A 22,598-nucleotide genomic window follows, 5' to 3' on the forward strand; every position below is an offset into this window, starting at 1 on the left:
TTTATATCCTCTCCCAAGACTATATTCAAATCAACTCTATATTTTATATTCCTCTTCTGTTTTAACGGAAGAAAAACACAACTAAAAAGAATCATGGAAGAGAATACACCTGTCATCTCTGAGAAGCAAGAGTATTCCTGTGCTCGTTGTCGTCGTTTGAAAAAAAAATGTACCAAAGAATCTCCTGCTTGTTCACTTTGTTCTAGACTTCATGTACCATGTACCTATCCCGGTAGAGCACCTAGGAGAACCAAAAAGGAGCTGGAAGAAGCAATGAGAAGAGGTGAATATGTTCCCTCAAGACGTCGCAAAAAAACATCAAAGGAGAACACTCCAACTACTATAATACCCTCAACACAAGAAGTATTGCCCAAGATAGACCCATCATCCTCACAGTACAATATCCCATTAATGACTAAACCAAATCAAACATCAATTGTAAATAACAACCTTGTAAGAGAAAACAGTAATGTATCTTTACCCTCCGTTACTGCATTGTATAATGATGTTTATTCAAATATTGTGAGAACCCTTAATCATAATAATACGAATCAGACAGACAATTTACCATTATCTACAACAAATACCATAGGTACTACACCACCAGTAACAAATCAACCTACGAATGATTCACCACTATATGAAAATGTATCCACCCTAATCTCCTCTTTGAATTCGCCAGTGAATACAACCACTAATAATTCCACAACAGCTCTTATTGCTGAAAACATGGCTGTAAGAGCAGATGATAACAAAAATAACAGTATTATCGGTAATGATAATACCATTCATAGAACTCTGCCCATCAACCCTGCATCTGCAATTGACGTATCGACTATGGATAAAATTGACCCGGCTCCTTTATTATCTGCAACTCTTTTATCTCAACAACCACAAAATCTACTGACTACATTAAATGGAAGGCAGACTAATATGACAAATATTCCAAGAGTCTCTTCGTTACCATCAATGCCAATAGGACCTACATTATCCACTCCATCTTCGATGAATTTTGGTGTCAATAATAATAACAATAATAATAGTAATATAGATAACATTGATAGATACACATCAGATCCTAATTTCCAACAGAATAAAAGAACAAAGTATTCTTTAACATCATTAGAAAGTATAAGATTATCTCCTATAACAACAGTTCAACCTATATCCAATAACAATATTAATAATAGCCATTCAATTACACCGCTTTCTCCATCAAGTGTGAATAACAGTAACAATAACAACAGTGCTACTAATACTGGACCAACACAAATAAGTACCACTGTAACCACGCCTGATACCAAGTATATTAATGAAAATAGTTATAATCACGTTAATATGAACAACAGTACTAAAGAAGGAGAAAAAGAAGGGGGAGAAGAAGTACATGAACCAATGAAAAATACCACTCCATATAATATAGCCAACGTTGAATCCATCCCTATTGATTCTGCATCTATCGAGACTGCTACATTGGGTACAATCTTTAAAGGAGGACGTGTAGGGACATGGGTTAATGAAGATGGTAGTCAAAAGCCTATTGATAGAAATCTTTTAGATAAGTCGATTGCAGCGTACTTTAGACACAATCATAGATTATATCCAATGATCGATAAAGCCTCATTTTTAAAGCAAGTAGCAATGATTGAAGAGTTTGATTATGATAAATTAGATAAGATACACGATTCGGTCTTCATTTTTAGGCTTTATATGGTGATGGCTATTGGATGCACGACTCTTAGAAGAGCAGGAATGCTGTTAGAAGATGAAGAAGAATTGAGCGATCATTTAGCATTTTTGGCGATGAAGAAGTTTTGTCATGTGATAAGTTTACAAAACATAGAGACTGTGTGTTGTTTATTGTTACTGGGTATTTATTCATTTTTTGAACCCAAGGGTTGGTCTTCATGGACTATCAGTGGTATAATAATGAGGCTGACTATTGAATTAGGATTGAATCGAGACTTAGTCAAAGAGAAAATGAAACATATGACGATATTTGAAGTTGAAGCAAGGTATCGCGTCTTTTGGAGTGCATATTGTTTTGAAAGATTGATTGCTACATGTTTAGGCAGAGCCTCTGCGATAAGTGACGATGACGTTACTGTGCCGTTGCCACGTTCGTTGAATGAATCTGAGAAAGAGGACATTGATATCACAAACACGATGATACGTCTTAGAAGATTAGCGGGTAGAATCTATAAAGAGGTACATTCGACGAGTGTGTCTAAGAAGAAATTGACGGTGGAGGAAAGAATTGAGATAATAAACGGATTACGAAAAGAATTGGATACGATATTTGAGACGGAGAAACTGAAGATGAAAAAACATAATGATAAGAATATCAACAAACAGATAACAAACACGATATCGTTCCACAGTTCGGACATATGGTTAGCGATGAGACATTCGCAGTTGATGATATTATTGTACAGACCATCCAGTCTAATCCCTAAACCACCTATTGAATCGCTCTCCATATTGGGCAAATACTGTTTAAAAGCGTGGAAACATACGTATACATTGTACCAAAAGAAGTTGTTACCTTTGAATTGGATAACGTTGTTTAGGACGTTAACGATATGTAATATTATTTTGTATTGTTTGTGCCAATGGACCATAGATTTAATTGAGAGTAAGATAGAGATACGACAATGTGCAGAGATTTTGGACCATTTTGGATCCAAGTGGATATTTGCGAAAAAATGTGCAAAAGTGTTTACAAATATTAGCAATACTATATTGGAGATAAGTTTGAGTGACGGTAAAGTGCCAAACATGGATAAGTTGACTACGGAAGTGTTTGGAGCTAATGACGCATATCATGAGATTCTAAATGAAAATAATGTTGACGTATCATGGATTGATAAGCTGGTGTGAAAACAATAAAGAAAAAAACAAGATAAAATAAAATAAATATAGTATACAAATTTATTCTCATATAGATATGTGTATATAATAGATATATTTGATTTATCTTCTTAAAATAGAGGAAAGAAAGATGCGAAAAAAAGGGAAAAAACAAAAAACCCTATATTTCTGCAGATAAATTTACTGAAAAAGAGACAAATGTCCCACAGGCAACCCTAACAAAGAATCCAGAGTCCAGAAAAACGGCCCCAAGATCACCGAAACCCTATTTATCTGTATTTATGATCTTTCTTCTTTCCCTTTCCCTTTCCCAATCTCACGGAAAACGGGAAGAAGAGAAAAAGAAAACAAACGAAAACTTTCATCTTCGCAGGGCTTCTCGATATAATTCGTTTACAGAACAACATTAACCACTGCCGGCTTTAATTTTGCCTCCCTCTCCCTTCAAAAGAAAAAGGAAGGAAAAACAAAAACAACACATCACTTTTTTTTTCCCCCTTTTTTTTTTGTTTTGCTGGTGCCTTCCGATTTCGGGAAAAAAAGTTTCAGGGTAAATGAGATCACAAATAAAATAAAAAACGAAAAAGAAAAAGAAAAAGAAAAGAAAAGAAAAGAAAAGAAAAGAAAAGAAAAGAAAGATATGAATAATTACATAGTTTTCTTTTCTTTTTATCTTGACAAATTTATGCAAAAAAAAAAAAATTCGTTTTGGTTTTGAAAAATGCCACAGAATTCGTATTAAATTATGATGAAAACAGTAACAACAACAATAACAACAATGATACTAATGTGATGTTTGTATTGTGCGTGTTTTGGTCAGCAATCTAGCTATTTATCCATCTATAATATATACAGATATATCTATATCTATATCTACATCTACATCTATATCTACATCTATATATACACATTTTGTATTCGTTCCCCAGTTTGTTTGTCTGATTGTTTGTGTGCACTATACTATACTATACTATGCATTAATTGATCGATCTCTTTCTCCCTTCCTCCCTCCCTCTCTCTCTCTCTCTCTCGTTCTCTTTCCTTTTTTCTTGTGTTTGCTATGATCTACTGAAGTTCCAATTGTCCTTCTGTTAATGTATATAACCTCTTCTCTTAACCTTTTCTTTTCGTTTCTTTCTTTGCCTTGTTCCCTTTCACTAGTTTCTTCTTGTTTTGCTTTTGACATAATTTGATTTGACTTGTTATCAAAGAAGAAGAAGAAGAAGAAGAAGAAAATAAAAATATCAATCACACAGTAACTAAATACCCAACTTCTTCAGTCTACTGCATCAACTATAACACTCGTAACTGTGTCCTTCTCTGCATATAAACCATGTCCTTCGTCAAAGATTTCACCCCAATCGCCTTAAAGGATACCAACTTATTCAAGCCAATCCAAATCGGTGACGTTGAATTGAAACACCGTGCCGTTATGCCTCCATTAACCAGAATGAGGGCTCATCACCCAGGTAACATCCCAAACAAAGACTGGGCCGTTGAATACTACGACCAAAGATCTAAATACCCAGGTACTTTGATCATCACCGAAGGTGCCTTTATCTCCCCTCAGGCCGGTGGTTACGATAACGCTCCAGGTATCTGGTCCCAGGAACAAGTCGTGGAATGGACTAAAATCTTCAAGAAAATTCACGAAAACAACTCCTACGTCTACGTCCAATTGTGGAACTTGGGTAGACAATCCTTCGCAGACACCTTGGCCAGAGACGGTCTACGTTACGATTCCGCCTCCGATAACGTCTACATGAGCGAGGAACAAAAGGAAAGAGCCTTGAAAGCTAACAATCCACAACACGGTATCACCAGGGAAGAAATCAAACAATACATCAAGGAATACGTCCAAGCCGCTAAGAACTCTATTGCTGCCGGTGCCGATGGTGTTGAAATCCACTCCGCCAACGGTTACCTATTAAACCAATTCCTAGACCCAATCTCCAACAAAAGAACTGACGAATACGGTGGCTCCATCGAAAACAGATCTCGTTTCGTGTTGGAAGTCGTCGACGCTGTCGTCGAAGCTATCGGCCACAAGAAAGTCGGTATCAGATTCTCTCCATATGGTGTCTTCGGTACTATGTCCGGTGGTGCTGAGCCATTGATTGTCGCCCAATATGCACACGTTATTGGTGAATTGGAAAAGAGAGCTAGACAAGGTAAGAGATTGGCCTTTGTCCATTTAGTCGAACCACGTGTCACCGACCCATTCTTAGTCGAAGGTGAAGGTGAATACGACCAAGGTACCAACGACTTCGTTTACTCCATCTGGAAGGGTCCAATTATCAGAGCCGGTAACTTGGCTCTACACCCAGAAGTCGTTAAGGAAATGGTTAAGGATGACAGAACTTTGATTGGTTATGGTAGATTCTGGATCTCCAACCCAGATATCGTTGAAAGATTAGAAAAGGGTTTACCATTAAACAAATATGACAGAGATACCTTCTACGCTATGACTGATAAGGGTTACTTAGACTACCCAACCTATGACGAAGCTGTTAAATTAGGTTATTGATTCAATGGAATTCTTTTCAAAAATTTTTTTTCCTCATATGATGTCCTGTTTTTCTTATTTACTTTATATATATATATATATTAGTTAAATAGATACGAATGAATTATTATTTAATGTTATAAATATTTGGTTAGAATATGTTCTTATTTATTTATTTATCTGCTTGATTAACATTCGCTTACTTTTTTTTTATATATAGTAGTTTTCTGTTCAAAGAACGTTATAACGTCTTATAAATCATATTCAAAACAATCGTATATAATACCAATAGGTACATATATCTATTTATATTTATATTTATAAAGTCGAAAAGAAGAAAAAGGAAAAAAGACAAAAAAATGTGTATGTATGTGTGTATTTTAGATAAACATCAAATAGAGATTATAGTATTAAACTTCAGCTACTCATCTATACCTATTTTGTAAAATATTCACTTGCTGTTGTAATGCTTGATAATTACCTAGAATGTTTGTATCACTGGAAGATGCATTTGAAAGCAAATTATTCGGTTGTCCAGTAACAGTTGGACTATGTGAGTTACTTTTACTAAACATACCCAATTGATTTGGCATCCCTAAATATTGGCCTTGATTCGTATTCTGTTGACTCATAGTCATGGTTGGTACAGATGTCTGTAATGTGTTCCCTAGATATGTGTTATGGGGATTTGATTGTTGTATTGTATTTGCCATATGTATCTGATTTTGTTGAGGAACGGGATTCCCCAGATATTGCACACCTGGTTTCTGCTGCTGTACTTGTTGTTGTGATGACTGGGATTGGCTATTATACGATACTTGAGAATTAGTACTATAATTGCCAGAATTTTGAATCGGTTGTGTAGGGTTATGTAATTGGTATGGAAATTGTCCATTAGTATTGCTGTTATTACTGTGGAAAAATTGTCGAGAGGCAATATTTTGAGAATTATTATATGTATTCTGTTGTGAAATATGAGAGGGTGTCGTAGTTGCAGATGTCATAGAGTGTTGTTGTTGTTGTAGTTGAGATACATTACTTTGGTATGGTAATGCACTATTACTTACATTAGGAGAAGGGGTGTGCGATAATAATGACTGAAAATAGTTGCCTGCCACATTCGAAGCTGATAACAAGTTATTATTCCGAATTGAGCCTTGCGTTACTATATTAGTTGGCTGCAATTGTTGCTGTTGAGCTGTATGTTGAGGACTTAAATAAGTTGAGTTTGCCTTTTCTGTTATCGAATAATTAGATTGTCGTGTTAATATATTAGTTGCATCATTCATCGTATGTTGTGGTGAAGAGGGCTGATTAGATTGTAGTATATCATAACTATTATCCCCATACATACTTTGCTGTGTTACAGGATGAGTTGGGGTCTGTCGTTGTTGTTGTTGTGACGATTGTATATTTTGTGGGTGTTCCTGCATTTCTGGTCTATACTGAGTAAAATTCATAAATGAATCCTGAGATGTAGTGTTAGATTCATTCGATAACATATCTATTTGATTAATTGTATTATTCTGTTTTTTCATTAAATAATTAGCGGAGCCTGTGGCTGTCGGTTTCAACGGTTCAATTATTTGAGGTACCTTAGTATTCACAGTATTTGCTATATTGTTATATTGATATGATGTAGAAGATTGAGTAGCATTGTCATTTGTCATTAAATCATTAAAATTACTATTACTATTTGTAACACTAGCATTAGTAATCGTATTTGCATTGATATTACCACTATATTGACTTCTTACTAGATAATTAGCAGAGCCAGTTGCTGTGGGCTTTAAAGGTTCTATAGTTTGTTGAGAATTGGAATCCTGTGTCCCAAAATTAGTGTTATATTCTTGACGCATGAAATGGTTAGCAGAACCCGTACTTGTTGGTTTCAAAGGTTGTAGTGGTACTTGCTGAGCACTAATTCCCACAAATCCGTTTGCACCTAAATACGAAGGTGGAATCAAAGAAACAGAATCAGGACCTCTAATTTGTTTGAAATGTGATAAGGAATCTTGCATATCCTTTAATTCTTCTTTTTCCTCTTCAGTTTCTTGTTGTTCAGTGGGGATTTCAGATATCAACGATGTATTACGTTTCTTTCTTTCGGCCATTAGTTTTAGAAGTTGATCCATCGGTAATGATAAATCTAATGGACTATCTTCAGAAAGATTACTATCATCAGTTTTTTTGTCATTTATACTTGAATCATTAGTATTTTCTTGAGAGGGCTCTTGGAAAGTTATATGTTCTGAGAATCTGACTTTTTTATTTCTATAAGCTGAGTTTTTAATCTTTCTTCTGATCCTCTTTCTAGTTGATTTACCTGTTAGTAACAGAGAGGTAAAGGAATCAAAATCAACCTTAGAATCATTTTCTCTATTTTGATTATTTTCTTCTTCTTCTTCCACTTCTTCATAAACTTCTCCATCTGTTTGAGAATTTAAAATAGGTTTGGGTTTAGGTACTGTAGCTTTTTCCAGAATCATTTTTCTAGTAGGTAAAATGGATCTATATACAGCCAAAGAAATTAATCTTAGAACTGCAAAAAATTGACCAATATTTAATGCATTTTTACAAGTTCTAAAAATGGTGTATATTCTTTCTTTTAACTTTTCTGGAATAGCAAAATTGGTTAAGAATTTGAAAATATCATTTAATCTAACTAATTTTCCATGTGTTCTTGTTGTAATGTATTTGTACCATCTTAAATATGTACGCATTTCTTCGTGCGACAGTTGGACTTGAGACAATGATAAAGGAACTTGTAAATCCTCAGTCGTTTCTATATAGGATTCTTCACTATCATCATTGCCACCATTGGATGGGATAATTGCAGTTGATCGGTTACTGTGGCTACCACTATTTATATTTGTTGCCGGATGATTAGCCTTCCGTAGTAAATGTTGATTTAAAGGGATTGATGTGTTTGAAGTTGTTGTGGTGTCTTGTGTATAATTAGCAAAAGGATTATTTTTTTTTGGCATAACCGTTGTGGATTGTTGCTGTGTTTGTTCTCGTTGGGCATTATTACTTAAAGGTTGATTGTAATAAAATGATACAGATGGTGGTGGTGCCCCATCCTTTTGGATGTTTGGAGTACTTGAATTATCGTTAAAATTTAAACCTGGTACGTTCAACCAGTCAAATGACATTCTCAAATATAAGATGATTATAATAAATTTAAAACTAGAAGGAACGAGTGGGATGTTATAACTGTAAGACAGTATCTGGCAAATGGTTTGAAATAGTTAATTGAGGATGTATTGTTAAAATAAAAGTAAAGATCAGATAGTTAATAAAAGGATAAAGTAATATCAAATTCCAAAAATATACAATGTTAATAATGTCTTCTGTACATAAGAACTGTTTTGTGGAAGTTAGTGCTACTGATTTTTCTTTTCTCTTGTTTTTTGTATGAGTTAGCGCACTTTTTTTTGGATTTGGTTTTGATTCTTTTAAACCTTCTTTATGCCGCAGTTCACCAATTACTCGCTACAATTGCAACAATACGGTTTTCTGTTGATAAATACTATAAAGACACAACCACGCACCACATACACAAAATTGGTAAGAACAGTTAGAAAATTTATCTGAAGTATTTATCTGGAGTGTGACAGATGATATAGATACACATACTCTTTTTTGGTGGTAGGAATGACGAAGTTTGGGATTCAATTTACATTAATTACGAAAAGGTGTCATTTGAAAATACATTTAGAATATTAGTTATTAATAGTATATAGAGCACGCATATGTTTGTATATATATTTATATGTTTTCGTATTAAGTGTTCTTCAGTCTATAATAGTTTTTATAGTATTTTGTCCTTGATTTGCTGGCAAAGTAAAAAAAATGTTGATTATGTATAGTCAATTGCAGTTGTCATTTTACTCAACTCATTCAATCAACCTGTCAGTCTATCTAAATTATTTGATTTGTTTTTATAATGAAAGGAGTATTATGACTACTGATTTATAATACGTTGATGCAAGTCAACATAATATGTAGAAGGCTGTGTGGGTGTATTGTTAATTGAATAGTTCCTTTTGTTACAACTTTTTATGTGATCAAACCCCTTTATGCTGATTTCTTTACGTATATTAGTAATACTTGAATCTATTTTTTGGGCTATACTATGTTGTTTTACGAAATCCTCAGATGAAGGAATCCCATCAGGTAACATAATAGGTAATTTTTGTTTTTTGCCCGATTGAATATCTTTTAAATAATCCTTTAAACTGTATTCTTTACATTCCTTGTTCCTAGAAAACTGTCTTTCAGTAGTCTTTTTAATATATTCATTTTCCAATTTATTAATTTGTTTTGAATCACGCTGGAGTTGCATTTTTAAGAAATATTCCAAGAAATCTTTAGAATACGCCCTATTATATTGAGCAAAAACAGGTTCCCTTGGAGTGAAATCAAAACCTGAAACATCAATAAGTTTATTCTCATCAGACGTTAACAGTTGGGCCTCTGGTTTGTCTAGGAGTTGCAAAATATTTAAGGATTCGCCTGGTGGGATTGCCATTGGATTAGATGGTGTAATACAATCCATATCAACTTCCTTCCTTAATACTTTATCAATATCGATGGCAGAAAAGAATGCACAATTTTGTGGCAAATCATTGATTCCCATCTGTTCACAAAACATGGCTCTTGTCCAAATATTACTGACTTGTAAGGCCATAGCTACCCTGTATTTATCCTTCTCGGATGCCAAGTATCTAATTTCATCATGGATGGTGATACATAATCTTGCATTAAGGTTATACTTGGCAATCAGATAATTCATTGAACATAATAAAAGATGTAAATAGTCAACGCCTGATGATTGAATAGCCCAGTTGATTCGTGATGGGAGAAATGAGGACGTTTGTAAGTTTTTTTTTAATAAGGTGGAAGTGATACCACAACCTAGTGTAGGTGTCATAGGGTTTTCTTGTTCTGCGATGGCTTCCAATTTATTGAAAAGGATTGATTCAGAACCTCCATACCAATATTTCTTAAACATTTTGGATCTTTTAATCTTACCCTTTGTGTTTTCATATAATTTGAGTGCGGTTTGTTTGGCCTCATTTTCCGTGAGAGCGGGATTAAATTGTCTTAATAATTCACCTGCAAATTTCACGCCAGCTCCATAGATTCTACCATAATTGAATATTTTTGCTTCATTACGTGAACATCCAAGAAGAGAGGCAGTTTTACTATGTAAGTCGGTACCTTCAGCTTTAGTACCCTCTAGACACATCCACCCAATAGGAGTGCCTCCATGAATATTAAACACCGAGTCGCCGACTAAAGACGCTATCCATAACTCCTCGCTATCCACATCTGCACCAACAAAACAATAACCATCCGGTGCAATTACTTGAGTCTTTAATTCTGATCCGATTCTATTCTTTTTAGCATTAGATGCAGTTAACCAAGTTTTCTCTACAGCCCTTCTTGTTACAGTACCCATTGGAGCCAATTGTGGTAATATAACAGCTAAATTATTATTATTATTGATATTGTTATTAATATTTGTATTATTGTTATTGTGATTCTTAGAGTCTTGGAAATTAAATTGATTATCAAAATCTTTTTTACAGACAACGTGTTGATCAAAGATTCTCTCTCTTGATGACATCCAATAAGAACCTGAAGAATTCAAATTCAGTGCCTCTAAGGCCAATTTGGATTTAGAGGTCAAGATACCTTTCTCAAAAAAATGAATATAACCTTTCCCTAGTAAAGTTGTGGATCGAAGATTTCTGTCTCTGGGATTAGGTATTTTCATTAGTATCGTAATATCGTTGCTGTAATCATTATTGCTGTTATTAATGTTATTATTGTTATTATTTAAACTTGACATCCTTTGGTTCTGATATAGTTTCTGTGATTGTTCATCTGCCATTACATAATTTTTTTGAACAAATCTATCGTATAGATAGTTTGGTATAGGGAAACACCAACCTGAACCAGTAGTCCATATCACTGGGAACCCCTCCCATGACAATTTAAATAGGATAGGGATGATTCTTGTCTTTATTGTGATGTTGGGCACAGTAGTAGTATTGTTATGGAATAATGATCTGTACCATTCAGGATACCCTGGCTTTTTTTGGTTCTTATAAGGCACACCCCTTTTTGTCAATTTGGTTGGTTTTATTGTCCAATCCAATTGAGAAAGCCAAGGGTCGTTTTGGATAGTTTCTATGAATTGTTGGTCGGGTAAGTCTTTCAGCTTAACTATATCTTCGATGATTTGGATGATTTTTTGCTCGATCTCTATCTTTGATTTTTGGTATAGTGTCTCTGCAGAGTTAGTATAACTCTGCCATCTGGTGTGGTCCAATGGCAAGATACAGTTGTTCAAGTCCTTTAGAGCACCAAAGGAGACTGGGTGAGGACATTTCTCTAAAAACATGGGGAAGACCGCATCGAACACTTTGGATGTGGCGATGACGTCGGTTGCACAGTAAGTCATGAGTTCTTGGAAATTTTCGGTTATCGAAGATTTATCAGTTGTGGAAAAATAGTCTCTGTTTGTCTTATCCATTTCAATGTTACAATAGTGGTATGCTACGTCACTTAACGAGTTTAAACTGGAAACGCTGATCCATGGGTTGTCTTCCAATTCATACATCAAACTTTGTTCCAAATCAGTATAAGAAGAAGAGGAAGAGGAAGAAGAAAGTGAGTCTCTTAATTTTAGATTTCTTTTCAACTTTTTCAATTTTTCATTTTTTTTATAAATAGGTCTTTGTCTTGAACTTAACCCAGTGATGGCAATATGTAGGGATCTTGTATCCATATAATAAGCTCTTGGAGCAGTGAAGTTATATTCTTCCAAGACTTTGGATCTATCGAAGGCGACGTTATGTCCAATAATGAGCATGTCTCTATTCATTGAGTTTAAAGGGATCAAATGTTTATAGGAAAAGGAAGAATCAGAAGAACATAGATAAGGCGAACACCAGGAGTACCATGCTTTGGAAGATACGGCAGTAGCCATTATAGGGTAGTGAGACACATTATACATGGTTTCTGTGTCAAAAACCAAGGTATTTTCCAGTGGGTAAGGAACAGACTGGATAGAATCACTGGGATCTATTGGGTACCTGGTCCAACCAGGTTGAAAGAGCCATTTTGCAGGGATTGGGGGTAAGGATTTGAATTTATTTAGAGCCATTGATAGGTATGGATGAGACATGAAATGGCCCAGTTTCTGGAAGTGTTCGTCTAGTGAATGGCCTTGCAATGGAGGGAGGATGAAAGATATTGGTTCTGTGATCAAAGTTCTTTTGTTCAACAGATCATGGTTTTGCAAAGAGAGTTTAGCCAATTTTAATAGTTTATTATTTTCATCTCTTGTGAGGTCATTGTTGCTGTTGTTGTTGTGAGGAGTGTTGTTGCCAAATAACTGTTTGTGTAGAGACTTACTTAAATATTGGATACCTACAGGATTGATTCGTGGTTGTTCTTTGAAATAGGAAAATTGATTCGATGCTATGACAGTGGTATCGGTGTCAACGTTACTATTATTACTGTTGCTACTACTATTATTACTTGTGCTGTATAATTTTTTATTATTCTTTAAAAAACTGTAAATGCTTCGACTTGGGTTTGAACGTGGATGTAGATGTGTACATGCAGATAGATATGTATATATCAGTGACCGTGTGTGTGTAAAACTAGTTGAAATAGTATTTTGCATGACCTAAAAACATTCTACCTCAATATAATAAAAAAGGAAAAGAAATATTGATAATATACAAAATGAATGAAAACACACAACAAAAGGAAAAAAAAATTAAAAAGGAAAGGAAAGGAAAGTACCATAAACTATTGATATAGTGATATAAACAGCAGTTGCACGGTTGTATTAACCTACAATGTATAATATATCCCAATCCTCTATACCAATATCTATACCAATGTCTATATCTGCATCTGTTTCTATATCTATATTACTGTATTTGTATATTGATTTGTTTTATGTTTTGTTTTTGCGTCTACACAACGCATTTTCTATTATTTTTCTTCCACAGAGAGAAAAAAACCATAAAAAATAAAAAAACAAAACAGAAGAGAAAAGAAGAAAATGTGGTGTGTGGGTGTTGTGCCTGCACCCCTCTTTTTTTTTTCCTTTTTTTTTTTGTTTTTTGGGTGCATCGCCGTTTTTTTTTTTTTATTTTTGTTTCCAGGAAGATTTTGACGTTACTACACCCACATTTTAAATAAGAAACACAACACAACATAAAAATTATAGATATACTCACAGATATATTCATTCATACCTACCTGTTCAAACATGAGAGTAGTGTCTACGTGGTTGCTTGTGTGTATAGCTTGTCAATCCTTTTGATGATCTAATCAATCACATTAGACTTTTTTCCTTTTTTCCTCAATATCATGTAAGTAGAGTTTTGCACTGTTGGGATCTTCCAGTCCATTTCATTATTTTAGTATCTAATTAACCTGTTCTGGTGATTGTGATCGTGGTCTTTTTGAATGGTTTGGTCTAGTTTGATTTAGTTTAGTTTAATTTAGAGCTTGCCTTTTTTCTGTTCATACTAAAGTTCTATCCGTTCATCCGCCTACAACGATAGAAGATATACACACATAGACAAAAATACACACATATACATATATTTTCATTAATATATATTATATATATATATATGTATGTATGTATGTGCGTGTATGTTATATGGAAAAAAATTAGTTGATGTATTCATGCATATACACACAATAGTATATTAAACATTACTACTATGTCAAGCATATTAACTAAAATCATATCAAATTGGATGCCCTCCTTCGATACCTCCATAGATAGAAATCTAAGCAACTATTTGGCATCTAAATATTCATTCCTTTGTTTTCTATTCTTTTTACTATGGTTCTTAATTCTCCTACCTATTTTTAATTATCTATCTTCAAACAATATACATTTCTTTAAAATTTACCACACTTTCAGAAGATTTGTCAAAAATAATTGTTCTAGACTGCATCACTCCTCATTATACCATAATAGATCATTTAAACTGTGTTTTACTATCTGCTTCATCATTTTTTTCTGTTCTCTGTACAATACTCAATCAGATCTTTTACAAATAGCTAAACGGCTAGGTAGAATCCCCGCTTTGCTACTCCCCATCACTCTCTTTATGACTTTGAAACCCTCCCCTTTACCCAATAGCCTCTATCTCAACTTGCTTCCCTTCCATAAATGGCTTTCTAGATCCTTGGTTTTCTTTTCTTTACTACATTCAATCCTATACTTCGTCTACTTTGTTAAATACCATGTTTGGAAACAGAGGTTGCTCAGACTAGACAACTTTTTAGGTATTCTCGCACTAGCCCTCCTTTTCATAATCGCTTTGTCCTCCTTGCCCTCCATTAGAAGGCTTCACTACAGATTCTTCTACATCCTACACTACATTTCTACATGGCCCCTTCTTATAACTCTTCATATTCATTCAAGGTATAAAATAACTAAATACACTTTTTTGTGTCTAGCCATACTGCTTTACCAGATCGGCTACAGGTGCCTTCACACATCCACGATCAAACCTAGCATAACTAACATCTCACCAAACTTGACTCTCTTAGAGTTCCCAATGTCTCAACTGGCAAAACAACCGGTTCTACCGGCTTCTCATATTAGATTGGTTTTGAAATCCAAAAATATCTTCAAAAGAATCTTCTACCTTATAGTTCCGCTGACACACCCTTTCACTTTACTGAACTTGCCTGGCCAGAATACAGCCCGGCTGCTAATAAGAACCGGTAACTTCCCACTTCTAGCAAACCACGAATACTACGTCACCGGAGTCTACGAGCCTGTAATAAATTTCATTTCCACAACAAAGAACTATGGGATGCCCACAAGGTTCCCATTATTCTCCCACAGCAGTGAAAACTCGATAAGGAATCCATTCCAAGTCAGTTCAGCACATTTGAGGTCCTCTTCACTGCATTTCTTCGTGGATGCAAGAAGAGTGTTGATTTTTGTTGGTGGATCTGCCATATCTTTTGGGTTGCCACTTCTTAGCGTATTGAATTTTAATGGGGTTATGGTGAGATTGGTTTGGTGTGTCAGAGACTATAGAGATGTGAAAATACTGAATTATTTGAAGATTCACTATTATCAGGGGCTAGAAATCTTCATTAGTGGGAAGAGTCAAAGTTCGAACAACAATAATAACAACAATAACAATGATGATGATAATGGTGGTGATGATGATATCAAGATTGATTATTACGATTATGATCATTCTTGCTCCACTCGGGCAGATTCACAGACTTCTTTGTTACATGAACGTAATAATAGACTGAAATATACAGTAGATTCCATCAGTGAAGATGAAATTGATTTTACTGGAGCTGATTTGAATTCACCTTTGATTAAGATATTGGACTCCAAAAATTCCAGTAAAAATATGTTCAGGAAACTACAAGTTATAGAACCTCCTACAAATATGAATACTAACTGTGTTAATCTAAATTCTGATCCTAATCACCTTTGTACCGAGGCTAGAAGTGAGGAAAATGACGAAGAAAGGATTAAATTGCCTTCGTTTGTTAAAGTATCGTATGGTAGACCTAAATTGGATGATTCTTATTATGAATGGTGTTTACAAAGAGAATGTAACTCAACAGGGAATCTATCTCAAAACACTCATAATACTAACAGTACTAATCATACCCATAGCCATAATTTTAATAGTGACACCACTGCTGTTTCCTGTGTTGACAACCAGTGTTTGGAGAGTGATCTAGGTGATAAAGACGAAGAAATTCTGTCTAACGTTTGGGTTGTTGCTGTTGGTCCAACAGGATTGGTTAAAACTACGAGAAGTTGGGCTAATGATTGTGGGTTAAGATTTCATGGAGAAGAATTTACTTTATAGAACAGCGAGGGGAAACGTAGATACAAAAATTATATATATAGAATTATATATTTCCTAATTAATTAATACACATATAGTTTCTCACATCTATTCACAATTTCATATCAATATGGCATATATTATATCTATTTTCAAATAATTAAGTTATTTTGGTGGTAAATCCACTTATTAATATTATTCACAAGAAAATTCATATGTATCCGTAGTTTATGTTGCTTTTAAAAAAAATAAATTGTTTGAATCTTTGATTCTTAATAACTTTTTCAAAATATCGAAAATGTTGTTATAAGAAATAAAATATAAACAATTTCTTTATTAGAAGAAAAATAGTTTCCTATATAACTAACAATATAAAATATTCTTTTATTCAGAAATGCTGCTCATGTAGATGCCTTATAAAGATAATTATACTAATATGAAATTGTTGAAATAGAATGTTTTATGATAAAATAGATAGAACAATAAGATTTTAGCAGACACTAAACGATAAATTGTTGAGTAATAATTGTTGAGAGGTCACCAAAAGTTGTTGAGTTTATTTATTAAATATCTTACTGTTCGTAGAGGAAAATGGCTGAATGTTAACATATATAAAGCCAAGGATTTCATCATACATTATTTTTATCTTATTTACAATCTTTCTATATTATTATTTCTATGTTGTATATAAAGAAAGAAAGTGAAGAACTTTATTATAATTTTGTATACTAAATCTGTTTAATATAATATTGAGAATGTTTACTATATATCCAATGAATAAAGGCGCTCATTCCCAACAGAAATTGTACTAATTAGCAATTTTTTGATGACATTTATATTTACCATATTATCACCACAAGTACTGGTATAAATTTGGTAAATTCTCACACAATATCTCAAAGTTAACGTAAAATAATAATTGATCATATTTATATTATAACAAGAAATTAACTTTATTTTCCTGGAAATAAAGGAAATAATACAATTTTTCACATTGCTTCTCTAGAATATCCAATTAAGATTTGCTGAAATCGAACGTTCTAAAATAAATAGATAGACCAATTAGATTTTAGTAAATATTAATCGATGACAAAAAGTAGAAATTTATTGTTTGCTTATCAGTAGATGTAAACAAACCTTATCATTAATTTGGTGCCGTACATAGACGAGATAGACCAGATATGAAAATATATAAAGCTAACTTCTTTTTCATATCATGTTTCTTTTCTTGTCCATCTTTTATAAATCATCACCTATATATTATATGTAAATAAAAAGAACCGAAGAACTTTATTATAATTTTGTATACTATATATACATAAATATAACATTAAGAATGTATACTATTTATCTAATAACTAAAGGCGCTAATTCTCAACAGTATTCTATTTTAATGTGTACTTATCATTAAGATTCTTTTTATTTCTTTATTTTAACAGTGGACACTTGAGAGTTAAATAAAAGTGTGGCTCTGCTTTGTCGTCTTTTAAAGTTTGATTTCTTCTCGTTAATATATATTAATTTTAAAAAGAAAAAAAGGCAGTTTTGTAAGGTTAAAGACTGCATTGTTTCAAACTTTCCAGTATATATTAGCAAATTTCACTTAATTTTCTTTTCTAACATAAATCTTCTTTTTTTGATTCGATTTACACTATTCCTGTAACAACTTAAATTTATTAGAGTTAGTACTATTTATAAAACCAAGTGTTATATCTCACAAAAGTCGGTTTTTATATACTAGTTTTTGTGGTTCAGTTTTACTTTTTTTATTACATGAAATATGCATTGGTTGATATATCAACCTGTAAGGAGCCCTAACTGGAAATCCTGAAATACGTAGTCTGCGGGTAACGCCTAATGTCGAAGCAAAGGATTTGGAACAACCGAAACTCTGGGCCCAAGGTTGTGAGTGTATTCGAACAAACATATGATCGTCGGATGGATATTGGTGACAAATTACTACGAAGCTTACTTAAGAAACCCATGATTATTGAGAGATAGTGCCAGAGATAACTATCAGCATTAATATTTATAATCAATCTAATAGGTTAAGAAGAACAAGACGAATATCCAAGACTAATCTATTTAATAGTTAGAATCAACCAAATATATAATTTGTAAGTGTTTATATATATAATTAATATCCATATTTTAGTATACCACTTGAGATAACCCTTACACAACCTTGGAGGATTTGCTATTTGTAATGTAGATGGTGTCAAGCTATAAGAGGAATGTAGAAAAAGATGATTGGAATTATTACAGATTTGTTATACTTTTTTCTTAAAATTTACACTTAATGTCCCAATCATAAACATTTTAAAAAGTAAAAAAGATTGCTCACAAAATAAACAAAACTGAAAAAAAAAATTAATATAAAGATATAACTTATGAAACATTTAATTGCACATATTTTATTATTTAAAATAATTTTAAACAAACTGTAATATATTTTAAACTCAAAAACTTTAATTCGCACAAAAACCATACTACCTATAATGAAAATAACTATTTTTTTTTCTTAAAAATAAATAATATTCTCTATTGACAACATCTTTTTTTCTATCAATTTCTTTTCAAAAGTTTCTAAATTGTTAAATATAGATATAATAGTAGTATTATCGTTCAAGAACATATCTATAACGCAGTTATTGTTAAAATTGAAAATTCAAAAAAAAAAAAATTGACTGAATTTTTAAAAAGATTTGATTTGATTATGAAAAATGTAGTGATTCTGAATGAAAAAAAAAATTTTTTACTACAAATTTTTTTTTTCTACAATTGTAAAATAAACTTATTGAACTTTGTTTCCTTCAAATTAATATCCCCCAAAGAAGAATTAAAATTTTTATTATCTTTGTTTTGCTAAATTCTTAATAAAAAACAATAAATGCATCACCATCAATATTCTAGTATTGTTATGAAAATATGAAAGTTAAAGATTACAATATTATTAATAATCTCATAGAATTAATTATAGCTATAGAAAGATATATATTTAAAAAAAGAATTTGAAACTAAAACATCATACTTCATAAAAGTATATTCAATTGGTAAATAAATGTAAATCTGAAATAGAAATATTAGACAAAGTATATAATATTCAGGATATATATTTACGTTTACTTAAAATTAAACCTTTTGTCTGTCTATTTATAAAATATAACAAAAAAATAGGGAAAAACAAAAAAGCCCAAAAAACCAAAAATTTAAAGCAAAAACTACTAAGTCACCTAATAAAATGTAGTGGTAAAGAGGGAAATAATAATATTTCTATATAAATTCCACTGGCAATCCCGAAAAATTAATACAAAAAAGAAGATTGTAAACCACAAAATGATTCCTATATAAGTTATTTGTAAGGAACCTAACTGGAAATCCAGTAGATACGCAACTCCGAGGGTAACACCTGAGTGTCTAGGTGGAGGATTGGTACAGTCACGTGCGCAGTGGCTCGTATAAGGTATTGAATCTGATTGGAGGATTTCCAGGGAGTGATAATTATATCAGATCTTGTCAAGAGGCCTTTGATTATTGTGAGATAGGCTAGGGGTACTCATCTTATTTAAATACATTTTAGTAATGATATTAAGAGTTACATCTTAATATCATACAAGAACAACAAGAAGAAGTAATACAATATCAGGGTTATTAATTAGTAATATATAGAGCTTACGTAAGAGTGTTTATACTTATACTAATTGATACGATTCATCCATTTACATACAACAACTCTTACATTATTATTTTAGTCCCACATTAACGGATAATTTGAAAAAAGTAATGGTTTCCATTTTTTGTATATTAGTAACATTAAAAAAAGAAACAAAGGAAATATGAATGATATTGTAAAAAACAATAACTTCAGACATAAAATTATATCAGTACATGTTGATTATGTTCTTACCTGTCCTTGAATCTGTTATTTTTTTAAAAAATGACACAAAAAATTTTATATATTATATAAAATTTTTATACGTTTAATAGATAAATGTTCAAAACTTATTCCAACCATTAAAATTAAAAAATCCAATTAATACTTTAAGAAGGAACCTATATTTTTATTTTTATAAGCCAACTTCAAAAACAAAAGAAAACATTGGTTTATTCTTATGTATTCAGTTTATAGGCAATATATGGTCATATTTTTAACATATTTTGAGAAAATATTCAATTTTTCTTTTAAAAGATTCTTTCAAAATAATAGATAAAAACATTTCACAATTGTTTCTTAGCAATATAATTCTTCGTATTTATAGAATGTTTCGATTTTTTTTACAGGATGGAGCTTATAAAAGTCAATAATATGTTACCGTCCAACTAATTTCACCCATAAATTTTTAGTCTTATTGGGACAATTTTTCAACAAATTGGATTAGGAATAGCAGAGATGTTTGTCCTAATCGGCACTTCCTGTTTATATTATAGTATTTTTTTCTTTTACAAATTAGCATTATCTAAGGACAGTTTGTTTGGCGCTTATGGACTTATAAGGTATATTGATACCTTGAAAGAGATCACTGCAAGAGATACTAAACAGTATTATAGGTAAACGAACAAATATATATATATATATTCTGTAATATTAACTTTACTCCACCTATTATTATATGGATAGTTTAAATTTTATAGCCATATTTATTTAATGTTAGAACAACATATGTTACAAAGTGTTTATAAATTTTCCAAAAAGAAGAGTTTGGAAATATGGTGCTAACAATCTTTTTTCCAAAGTAAAAGTCAAAACCCTAATATAATACATTGTGACAACCCTGAGATTATTTGTTTCTGATAACAATTAACATCGTTAAAATCACAATAACACTTCATTTGAATAGACATAAGATATAGATTCTTTCTATATCTCTAGATATAATGTTACTACATATCTACATATCCCTAATATAATGAAACTAGATAATATACACTTATACACTTATACACTAGATATCTACTTTTATTTACTTATTGTTCGTTCGTTATTTCTCCTTCTTTTATTTATGTATGTTTGTAAAATTTTGCAAAAAGGAAATGTAATAGATGAAAACCCGATTACGAGAGATATACTCTTCTAGACATTAAAATAGATAGATATAGCTTGATTTATTGTCTATATATGACATATAAACTATACTCTACATAAAGAGTAAACTAATATATACAGATATACAGATAAACATAGTTATATAAACAAGATAAACAAGAAAAACAGGAGCGTCGTCGTCGACCAAGGCGTTCACCAGATCGATTATAGTGACATCCGGATTTCATATATTACAGGAAAGGTTAGAAAAATAACACCAACCCTCATTTTTCTAAAAAAAACCCTAAACAGCAACATCAAGGATATTAAAAAGAATCGACACCAGCAGGATTTGAACCAGCGCGGGCAGAGCCCAACAGATTTCAAGTCTGTCGCCTTAACCACTCGGCCATAGTGCCCAAAATGAACTACCATCATTGTGGAATAGAATAGTTATAACCATCAAGATTACATAAGATCCTGAATGAATCTAGAACTATTTATTGTATTAATAAGCTATACACGTGCTACAACATTAGATGCTGCATAATAAAAAGATTGGATTACATAAGATCTTGGCAAATCTAGAATTTACCTATTGTTTTATTAAGTCCCACGTGTATTACTAATCACCATGATTAGAGAATTGGGATGCAGTTCTAATCCAGTAGTGCACCTAAATTAATATAATAAATTTTAGGGTTTGAATCAGTCAAGTCATTAATGTAGTAATCTGAATAATCGATCGAGCTCCAGAAAACATATAAAAGGACAACGTTTTCAGGAGATAAAAGATCATCTTCCATAATCGTTTCTTGTAAATAATTTATATATTATGTATAAACAAAATAGAACAAGCAAGTAACAAGTCAAGTAACTTCGAATAAGTACATTAGCTCGATATAAGCCGCTTAATATATAAGACCGTTTTAGTAATTATACTATCGACTATAGTTGATTACTGTCTCGATTATTTGAATTACTATTAATATTATTTGCGCTTCCCTGGAATACACAAAGAACTTCACCACACCATACTACAACAGCAGATAAGCAATTCTTTCCGATGTAGTGTAACGGCTATCACATCACGCTTTCACCGTGGAGACCGGGGTTCGACTCCCCGCATCGGAGCTTCTTTTTTGCAACCTTTTGGTAGCATGTGTAATAATCCTTAGGCTATGCGTTTCTAATAATAGTTGATTAAAGATAATATTTTCAATAATTCATTTAGATATGTATAACATCTGATTGAGAGGTATTATTTCAGTTTCAAAATCTTTATTAGAAATTTTTATAAAATCAATACAAT

At 32.2% G+C, this 22,598-nt stretch overlaps 5 protein-coding genes and 2 non-coding genes across 7 annotated transcripts; 4 read left to right on the top strand and 3 right to left on the bottom strand.

Annotated features, from left to right (window-relative positions):
• Positions 1 to 93: 93 nt before the first annotated feature.
• Positions 94 to 2,880, top strand: STB5 (Stb5p; the record flags this gene model as incomplete). The annotated part of the gene is made up of 1 exon (XM_064858962.1): positions 94 to 2,880. The coding sequence occupies one exon, from the start codon at positions 94 to 96 to the stop codon at positions 2,878 to 2,880; it is 2,787 nt and encodes a 928-aa protein (XP_064714178.1).
• A 1,324-nt stretch (positions 2,881 to 4,204) lies between these two features.
• Positions 4,205 to 5,398, top strand: OYE2 (NADPH dehydrogenase; the record flags this gene model as incomplete). Its single annotated transcript, XM_064858963.1, has 1 exon — positions 4,205 to 5,398. One exon carries the CDS (start codon positions 4,205 to 4,207, stop codon positions 5,396 to 5,398), a length of 1,194 nt encoding a protein of 397 aa, XP_064714179.1.
• Positions 5,399 to 5,802: 404 nt separating this feature from the next.
• On the bottom strand, positions 5,803 to 8,532 carry SCD5 (Scd5p; the record flags this gene model as incomplete). Its single annotated transcript, XM_064858964.1, has 1 exon — positions 5,803 to 8,532. The coding sequence occupies one exon, from the start codon at positions 8,530 to 8,532 to the stop codon at positions 5,803 to 5,805; it is 2,730 nt and encodes a 909-aa protein (XP_064714180.1).
• An 812-nt stretch (positions 8,533 to 9,344) lies between these two features.
• Positions 9,345 to 13,082, bottom strand: MIP1 (DNA-directed DNA polymerase gamma MIP1; the record flags this gene model as incomplete). The annotated part of the gene is made up of 1 exon (XM_064858965.1): positions 9,345 to 13,082. One exon carries the CDS (start codon positions 13,080 to 13,082, stop codon positions 9,345 to 9,347), a length of 3,738 nt encoding a protein of 1,245 aa, XP_064714181.1.
• Positions 13,083 to 14,142: 1,060 nt separating this feature from the next.
• Positions 14,143 to 16,284, top strand: FRE8 (putative ferric-chelate reductase; the record flags this gene model as incomplete). Its single annotated transcript, XM_064858966.1, has 1 exon — positions 14,143 to 16,284. The coding sequence occupies one exon, from the start codon at positions 14,143 to 14,145 to the stop codon at positions 16,282 to 16,284; it is 2,142 nt and encodes a 713-aa protein (XP_064714182.1).
• A 5,339-nt stretch (positions 16,285 to 21,623) lies between these two features.
• PWA37_002395 lies at positions 21,624 to 21,705 on the bottom strand. The gene has a single exon. It is a non-coding gene; the product is annotated as a tRNA-Ser (tRNA).
• A 643-nt stretch (positions 21,706 to 22,348) lies between these two features.
• Positions 22,349 to 22,421, top strand: PWA37_002396. Its single transcript has one exon. It is a non-coding gene; the product is annotated as a tRNA-Glu (tRNA).
• The last annotated feature ends 177 nt before the right edge of the window (positions 22,422 to 22,598 follow it).

Source organism: Arxiozyma heterogenica (genome assembly GCF_036370985.1).
Source record: "Arxiozyma heterogenica strain weizmannii chromosome Unknown scaffold_20, whole genome shotgun sequence".
In the NCBI taxonomy this organism is placed as follows: domain Eukaryota; kingdom Fungi; phylum Ascomycota; class Saccharomycetes; order Saccharomycetales; family Saccharomycetaceae; genus Arxiozyma; species Arxiozyma heterogenica.